This window comes from Eulemur rufifrons, chromosome 15 (assembly GCF_041146395.1).
Source record: "Eulemur rufifrons isolate Redbay chromosome 15, OSU_ERuf_1, whole genome shotgun sequence".
In the NCBI taxonomy this organism is placed as follows: Eukaryota; Metazoa; Chordata; class Mammalia; order Primates; family Lemuridae; genus Eulemur; species Eulemur rufifrons.
In genome coordinates, this window is record NC_090997.1 from 108,899,303 (window position 1) to 108,908,080 (window position 8,778).

Genomic DNA, 8,778 nt, shown 5'->3' on the forward strand with positions numbered 1-8,778 from the left:
GAAGGCGGGCGGGGGGCGGGGGCAGGGAAGCACTGGGGGCGGGGAGCGGTGGGGGCGGGGAGGAGGGTTGCACATTTTACAGCTCACTGACCATTTGGCGATCCATTGAGAGGAGGGTTTGGAAAAGTGGCTCCTTTGTGACAGCTCTCGCCAGATTGGGGGGCTGCTCATTTGCATCTCATTAGCCATGCGGGCGGCCGGCTGGATATAAGCGCGGCAGGCGCCGGCGAGAGCCAGACCTCGGCGCGCACCCGCGGGGATCCGGCGCGGCCGGGGCAGGCGCCGCGAGAGCACGGGCCGCGGGCGCACGCCTCCCCGCAACCTGCCTCTCCGCGCCGTTTACTGGGTGGCCTTGGCTGGACTCGTCGGCGAGACGCGGGTCTCTGCGGTGGCGCGAGAGGCGGGAGTCCAGGGCGCTCCGGAACGACCCCGGCCGAGATCCGCAGGGGCGCGCCGCGACACCCGCCGCCGCCGACCGTCCCTCCGCGCGCCCGCCGGGGCCGGGATTATCGCCTCGCCGTGGGATTTCCACGCCGCTCCAGTCGGCCTCGGGCAGGAGCCGCGGCGGCTCTCTCGGGAATTAAGCTGAATATCTGGGCTCTCTCTTCCTCGCGCTCTCCCCGCTCCGAGAAGAAGCTTAAGACAAAACCAGGAAATCGATGACCCTTACCTACCGTGGACTGGAAGAAAGGGGAAGAAAACCGAAAGCTGCCGCTGCGGAGCCGCGGGCAGCCGTGCCAGGCCGGACGCGCAGAGCCGCAGCCTCCGAAGGCGCCGGGGCCGGCCCTTAGAGAAGGGAGTCCTGGTTCCCCAGCTGGGAGCAGAGCGGGCCACTTTCCTGCCCACGCGCCGCGGGCACGTTTGTCCTCCTTGCACTCCCTGCGGCCTGGGGAAGGGAGAAAGGGGAGCCCGGGCGACAGGCGCGTGCAGCGAGGCACCATGGGCCGTCGGTGCGCGCTGGCCCTCGCCGTGCTCTCGGCCCTGCTGTGTCAGGTGGGTTGTGGGGGTCCTCGGAGAGCTGGCGGGTCAGGCAGGGAACCCGGGGCCCAGGGCCCTCGTGGGGCTGTAGCGCGGGACGGACAGTGCGGACTGTCGGCCCGAAGGCGAACCCTGGAGCACGGGCACCACCTTGGCGCGCGCGGCCAGCGGCTCGCAGGGGTCCCGCGGCGCCACGGTGTGCTTGGTCCCCGAGCCCGTACCCGCAGGGCCCCCACGGCTCTCGCCCCGGCCGACCCGCGTCCTCACACCCCCACCCTCCCCGCGCAGGTCTGGAGCTCGGGGGTGTTCGAGCTGAAGCTGCAGGAGTTCGTCAACAGGAAGGGTCTTCTGGGGAACCGCAGCTGCTGCCGCGGGGGCGCTGGGCCCCCGCCGTGCGCCTGCAGGACCTTCTTCCGCGTGTGCCTCAAGCACTACCAGGCCAGCGTGTCCCCCGAGCCGCCCTGCACCTACGGCAGCGCCGTCACGCCGGTGCTGGGCGTCGACTCCTTCAGCCTGCCCGACGGCGCGGGCGCCGACCCTGCCTTCAGCAACCCCATCCGCTTCCCCTTCGGCTTCACCTGGCCGGTGAGCGCTCACCTGCGCGCCCCGGGGCGGGCCTGGGCGGAGGCGGGGCGGGCGGCGAGCCCGGTCCCGCTCGGGCGCGTGTCGGGCGGCGCGGGGAGGGCCGGCCCCAGAGGCCCCGCGAGGCGCGGGCAGGCGCCTGTGGCGTCGACGCCACGCCCGGAAGGACTTGGCAAGAGGTGACAGCCCAGGGGGTGAGGAGGTGAGGCCGAGGGCTGGAATCGGTTTCAAACCTGGGACGTCTCCATATCCGGCCTCTGGACCTGCTCCGGGCCGAATGGGCCCTTCCCACGCGCACTGTGCGGCTCCCCGCGCGCCCGCGCGTGTGACAGCCGGAGGCCAGCGCCGGCGGCCCTCGGCCTCCCCACCCCCAGCCTGCGACCTCTCTTGTTTATAGAAACGTAATATCCTGTACTACAGGCTGAAAAAACACGCCAGGAAACCACTCTTTAGCAAGCCCTTCCACTTACTTGAGAGCGGGTCGGGCCGGAGACTGCAGCGGCCGCCCCCGGACGTGCCAGGCCTTAGAGTTCCAACCGCATTTACGGTTTGTCTCATGTCCTCTCCGCTTCCTCCCAGGGCACCTTCTCTCTGATTATTGAAGCTCTCCACACAGATTCTCCGGATGACCTTGCCACAGGTAAAAACAACCCCCCACACTGCGAACTGCTGCCCCAGTTCATGTGCGTTTGACTTTAGCCCCAGGCGCAACCAGCCCTGACAGCGGTCACCCTGCTCCTGTGCCAGAAAGTTCTGGGATCCTGGGCCAGACAGTTCGGGGATCCCGGGCCTCCCTCAGGCCGAGAGCCTGGCCCCACTGCCCCTGTCCTGAGGGTCTCGTCAGGACCGACGCAGCGTCTTTCCCACAGAAAATCCAGAAAGGCTCATCAGCCGCCTGGCCACCCAGAGACACCTGACCGTGGGCGAGGAGTGGTCCCAGGACCTGCACAGCAGTGGCCGGGCGGACCTCAAGTACTCCTACCGCTTCGTGTGTGACGAGCATTACTACGGCGAAGGCTGCTCCGTCTTCTGCCGCCCCCGGGACGACGCCTTCGGCCACTTCACCTGCGGGGAGCGTGGAGAGAAAGTGTGCAACCCGGGCTGGAAGGGCCCCTACTGCACAGAACGTGAGCTCCGGGGGCGCCGGCCCTGGCCCTGGTCCACACATGCAGGCGTTCACCGGTCCCGGGATTTAGCTAGCAGGGGGCTGTAGAGATGTCTTGATGGGGAAACTGAGGCCCAGAGAGCAGAAGTGACTTGCTAATGTCTCATAGCTAGCCAGTGGCAGGGTTGGGGTCAACTCAGACGTTGTAACGTCCGAGACAGTCTGTATCCACCATAGGAAGCTGCCTTTCTTCATCAGGGAGGCTTTTGGAGACGGGGCCAGAGGTCAGGAAGTACATCCAGTGCTACCAGGGGAGGGGAGGAAGGAAGGGAGGAACAGAGTGTGTGTCTAGGGCGTGCTTTCCACCAGCATTCTCTTCACGGAGGCAGCATCCTTGGGAAGCGCTCCGTGCTGTCCAGAGCTGGTGTGCGTGAGCTGTCCAGAGCAAGCGTGTTGCCACGTGTTCCCACGCGTTCCCCGTGGTGCACACTGTGCGTGCCATCCAAAGGCGAGGTTTCCACGCAGGTGGTCTGTGCACACACAGGAGAGTGTGTTGGGTGGGTCTGCAGGGCCTGTCTGGGTGATTGCCCGTGCAGCACCCTGTCTGGAATAGAAATGTCTTTGCCACAGTGGCATAGGCTCCACCTGCCTGATGAGGTTTGGATGTGTCATAGTTCCACAGCAGGCAGGGCCACCAGAGCAGGGCTGAGGGGCTCGTGGGGACCCCTCTGGCTTCTGATTCATCTGGACCTTGGGAGGCATCACCTGCCCACCCGGCCACCGCAGCCCACTGATACCAGATATCAGGGGCGGGTAGGTCCTGGGGCTGCCCGGAACCCCCAGTGAACTCTCACTCTCTGGCCCTGGAACAGGCCAACCTTAGATCATTCTCCCTGAGGCCCAGCACCTCTGTCGGGTGGGTGCAGTCCCTTGGCGATTGGTGCCTGGGGTGAGGCTGGCTCTCCACGTCCGGTGGGCCTCTGCGTCTTTGTTTGTTGCTTGGCCTCCCGAGTCTCAAGGACCCACTGGGCTCCTTCTAAGCTCCGCCTTGGCCTGAGCTGGTTCTGTTTTCTTGAAAACTTGTGGAGCTGCTCGTTAATGAGTTTCGTAACCAGCAGAGTGAGCCAGCTCAGAGCCTCAACCCACTGCCCCGACCCCTGAGGGTGCCTCTGGCCGCTGCCGCCCCCCCCTCGCTTCCCCTCCTCTTCTCCGCCTGGGTTAGCCAGAAACTTAAACTTTTTTCTTCTTATTTAAACACTAGAGCCTCTGCCAGCCCCCAGGTCGCGCGTGCCGCAGATTAGATCTCTCCAGGGATAGGCAGGATGCGCCTGCCCCCATTGGCGGAAAGGGCCTGTGTGTGTGTGTGTGTGTGTGTGTGTACACACGAGGGGTGTGTGTGAGGGGGTGGGGACACGGGGGCGCGGGGGGAGGCCATTGTTGCGCCGGGGCAGCTGCCGGGGAGGCCGGACAATGGAGCAGCTGTCTGCCCTGGCACCCTGCACACCAGCTGTCCACTCGTATCTGCACACACACTTTCTGGGATATTAAGAGGTGGAGCTTTGTGCAGAGAATTGGGAAGTGGGGGAGGAGGCGGGGAAGACTTCTGACCCTCTCTTGGAAGAAAGGGGGACGGTGGGGGTGGGGGCTTCCGAGAGCCCTTTGTCCCTGAGCCGCTATGTTAAGAAGAATGCTGGTCCCAGGGCTGGGGGCGCTGCTGGGCAGGGAGCTCAGCCGACAGGTCCTGGCCCAGCCCGAGGGGCCAGCAGCCCTCCTGTGGCGGGCGGTCCTGGGGGCTCCACCAGACCCGGCTTCTCCTTTGCTTGCAGCAATCTGCTTGCCGGGGTGTGACGAGCAGCACGGGTTTTGTGACAAGCCAGGGGAATGCAAGTAAGTTTGCAAAAGTTGTTTTTGTTCTTTTGTTTTACCTGTTCTTGTTATACTTTTACACCTGGCATATTTGTAAAGCATCCCTGGGTGATCATTTGAGAAACTCCAGTAAGGTTAGCTGGGCAGGGGCTGTTATTCTGGTGTTTTCTACCCAATAAGTATTTGGCACTGTGTGAGGTGGTGGGTCTGTCATTCGTCGGAGCTCCGTGATGGTTATGAGAGTTTGCAGACAGCAGTTGAGGTCAGAACCTTGAGAGGGACCCAGGCACCAGTATGTGTCGAAGCTCCCCAGGTGACCCGGTTCTGCCTAGTTGGTGCTGTGGGAAGGTGGTTTCTAGACGTGAGAATGTGCCGCTGTGAATCCGGTAGCAGGCAGCACCCACCTGACCCTGCTGTGCTTTTCTCCAAGGTGCAGAGTGGGCTGGCAAGGCAGGTACTGCGACGAGTGCATCCGGTACCCGGGCTGTCTCCACGGCACCTGCCAGCAGCCCTGGCAGTGCAACTGCCAGGAAGGCTGGGGGGGCCTTTTCTGCAACCAGGGTAAGCCTCCTCTCTCCAAGCTGCCCGATCCCTTTCCGCAGCAGCCCTGCACTTCCCTGCAAAAATAATCTTCCTGCATTTGACACTGGGCTTCCTACCTCCCGTTCCTGTCTCCACCCCTCGCAGACCTGAACTACTGCACACACCACAAGCCCTGTAAGAACGGGGCCACCTGCACCAACACAGGCCAGGGGAGCTACACCTGCTCTTGTCGACCTGGGTACACAGGTGCCACCTGCGAGCTGGAGATCGACGAGTGTGACACCAGCCCTTGCAAGAGTGGGGGGAGCTGCACGGTGAGCTCGGCACCCGGGGGCTTGCTCTGAAGCGGGGGCCTGTGGCATGTGGAGAGGGGGCTCCAGGGACACCCGGAAGGATTGTTCTGACCTTCTCCATCACATAGGATCTTGAGAACAGCTATTCCTGTACCTGCCCACCCGGCTTCTACGGCAAAATCTGCGAGCTGAGTGCCATGACCTGTGCGGACGGCCCCTGCTTCAACGGGGGCGGGTGCACGGACAGCCCCGACGGAGGGTACTCCTGCCGCTGCCCCGTAGGCTACTCTGGCTTCAACTGCGAGAAGAAGATCGATCCCTGCAGCTCTTCTCCCTGTTCTAACGGTAAGGCCGGGCGGTCACGCGGGCAGCGCTGTGCGTGTGAGTCGGAGTGTCGCTTAGAGCTGCCCGGAGTTTACGGAGCTTTTATCTGGACAGTCAGGAATTCTCTGTGGAAACTCCTCTTGGAGTCTGAGCTGCCCCGAGCAGGCAGGCGGCAGGCGTGTTTGTTCTCGAGTTGTGCAGGGAGGTGAGATGGCTGCTCAGGCCACACGCTCCTCGGTGCCTGAGACCGCCCAGGACACGGCTGTGCTCACGTGCCACCTGGCCACTGTGCTCTGCAGGAAAGCCTGGCTCTGTGTTGTCACCCGGTGTCGCCGTCTGGCGTGTCACTGTGTCTGCACAGTCTGTGGACTGAGAGCCTCCTGCCAGCTGCGAGGGGCGGGACACGCACGGGAACACACAGCGAGCCGGGCTGGGATGTTCCGGAATGATCCCTTTTGCTCTCATTCTTTCTGCCTTCCCCTGTCCTTCCTCCCCTGTCTGTTTTTGAGCCCTGCTCCTCTCCCCACCTGTGACTGTGGGCACGTTGCCCTCTTGAAGCCTCAGTTTCCCCACCTGCAACCTGGGCCTAGTGGTGTGAGTCCGTCGCTGCCCCCCGGTGCGTGGAAAGGCAGCTGGGAAAGAGAGAGGAGCCGTGTTGCTGTTTCTGACTCGTGGAGCTAGACCTTGGCGCCCCCGACACCCCGTGTTGAGGCCGAGCACACGTGGTCTTGAACTGTGGCTGCCAGGCCACAGGCTGCCTCGCTTGTTTTCCTATCGCTGGTTTCTATGGTAACAGACACGCACATGCGTCAGAGTGACTTTCTGATGACCAGACTCCTAGGAGAGGTGTGACTTCTTGTCTCCTGTCCCGTGTTCTAGGCGCCAAGTGTGTGGACCTCGGGGACGCTTACGTGTGCCGCTGCCAGGCCGGCTTCTCCGGGAGGCGCTGTGAGGACAACGTGGACGACTGTGCCTCCTCCCCGTGTGCCAACGGGGGCACCTGCCGGGACGGCGTGAACGACTACTCCTGCACCTGCCCCCCGGGCTACACGGGCAGGAACTGCAGCGGCCCGCTCAGCAGGTGCGAGCACGCGCCCTGCCACAACGGCGCCACCTGCCACGAGAGGGGCCGCCGCTACGTGTGCGAGTGCGCCCGCGGCTACGGGGGCCCCAACTGCCAGTTCCTGCTCCCGGAGCCGGCCCCGGGCCCGGTGGTGGTGGACCTCACCGAGAAGCTGGAGGGCAGGGCCGGGCCGTTCCCCTGGGTGGCCGTGTGCGCCGGCGCCGTGCTGGTGCTCGTGCTGCTGCTGGGCTGCGCCGCCGTCGGGGTCTGCGTCCGGCTGAGGCTGCAGAAGCGCCGGCCCCCCGCGGAGCCCTGCCGGGGCGAGACGGAAACCATGAACAACCTGGCCAACTGCCAGCGCGAGAAGGACATCTCGGTCAGCGTCATCGGTGCCACGCAGATCAAGAACACCAACAAGAAGGCGGACTTCGGCGGGGACCAGGGAGCCGACAGGAGCGGCTTCAGGGCCCGCTACCCCGCCGTGGACTATAACCTGGTGCAGGACCTCAAGGGCGAGGAGGCCTCGGTCAGGGACACGCACAGCAAGCGCGACACCAAGGGCCAGCCCCAGAGCTCCTCGGGGGAGGAGAAGGGGGCCCCAACCACACTCAGGGGGTGCGTGCTGCGGGCCGGCCGGAGGGAGCTCGGGGAGGGCCACCGGGGCAGGCGCCCGGCGCCCGGGGTGCCGTGTCGTCAGGAGGGAGCGCCTGGGGGTGTCTTCACCACGCTCTGGTCCCTTCCCCGTTCGAAAGCGCGTTCCCACGTTTATGGCGGTTTTCTTTGATTTTCCTTTCAGCGGAGAAGCGTCTGAGAGGAGGAGGCTGGACCCCGTCTACTCCGCCCCGGCGGACACCAAGTACCAGTCGGTGTACGTCCTGTCCGAGGGGAAGGACGAGTGCGTCATAGCAACTGAGGTCAGTGCGGCGTGGCCGCCGCCACCCGCGTCCTCGGGGCGGACGGGGGAGGCCGGCGGAGGCCGGCGGCCGGGGCTGTGCGCTAACTTCCCGTCTGTCTCGCGGGCCCTCCAGGTGTAACACGGAAGTGACACGGCGAAATCCCCGTTTCTCTTAAATGAATGAAATTCCAAGGATATATGCCCCAACGAATGCTGCTGAGAGAGGAAAGGGAGCCCGCGTGGACTGCTGCTGAGACAGACTCAGACCGAGCTGGTTCTCCTGAGGTTCGCGAGGGCGCGGCCGCGAGCCGGGCTGGGGGCTCCGCGCACGGCGCTTCCTTCGCGACGTCCCCATTGCACTATGGACAGTTGCTCTGAAGAGAATTTATATTTAAGTGAGTGGACTTGGGTTCCCCGTGAGCATGCGCTGCCTGGAGTGTGTATTCTGGATTCTTGTGAGCCAGTCTTGTCTTGAATTAGAAACACAGACACTGCCTTTATTATCCTTTTTGATACTCAAATGTGTTTTTTCTAGATGAAAAAATGTGTTATTTTTTGGATTTGTAAAAATATTTTTCATGATATCTGTAAAGCTTGAGTATTTTGTGATGTTCATTTTTTTTATAATTTAAATTTTGGTAAATATGTACAAAGGCACTTCGGGTCTATGTGACTATATTTTTTTGTATATAAATGTATTTATGGAATATTGTGCAAATGTTATTTGAGTTTTTTACTGTTTTGTTAATGAAGAAATTCCCTTTTAAAGTATTTTTCCAGAATAAATTTTATGAACGAAACCAGAAGGCTCCCGTTGCTCCTCGGGGCCGAGCACTCGCCCGCCCGCTGCCCCGGCCCCGGGACACAGCCTGGGCTTCTCTCTTTCAGAGTCTTTGCTGGTGTCACCGGGTCCGTGAGGAGCAACCTTCCTTGTTCCTCTGCCTCCACCGACCAGCCCCGGCCGCCGTGCGGTGCCTGGACGACGTGGGCGCGTTTGGGCAGCTGCCTGCTGACGCCGGGAGCTGGGCGCGGGCTTCTCCACGCCGTGTCCGTGGTGCTGCGGGATTTCAGGGGCGGCCACTTCCCTTCTGAGTCGTGTTTTCTCAAAGGACTGGAGCAAAGCCTCGTC

The 8,778-nt window shown here is 63.0% G+C and overlaps 1 protein-coding gene across 1 annotated transcript; it reads left to right on the forward strand.

Moving 5' to 3' along the window:
• The first annotated feature begins 461 nt into the window (after positions 1-461).
• DLL1 (delta like canonical Notch ligand 1) lies at positions 462-8,447 on the forward strand. The gene is made up of 11 exons (XM_069487925.1): positions 462-993; positions 1,267-1,563; positions 2,140-2,200; positions 2,430-2,687; positions 4,492-4,552; positions 4,962-5,092; positions 5,219-5,388; positions 5,496-5,712; positions 6,571-7,369; positions 7,551-7,668; positions 7,783-8,447. The coding sequence occupies exons 1-11, from the start codon at positions 940-942 to the stop codon at positions 7,786-7,788; spliced, it is 2,172 nt and encodes a 723-aa protein (XP_069344026.1). The 5' UTR covers positions 462-939; the 3' UTR covers positions 7,789-8,447.
• The last annotated feature ends 331 nt before the right edge of the window (positions 8,448-8,778 follow it).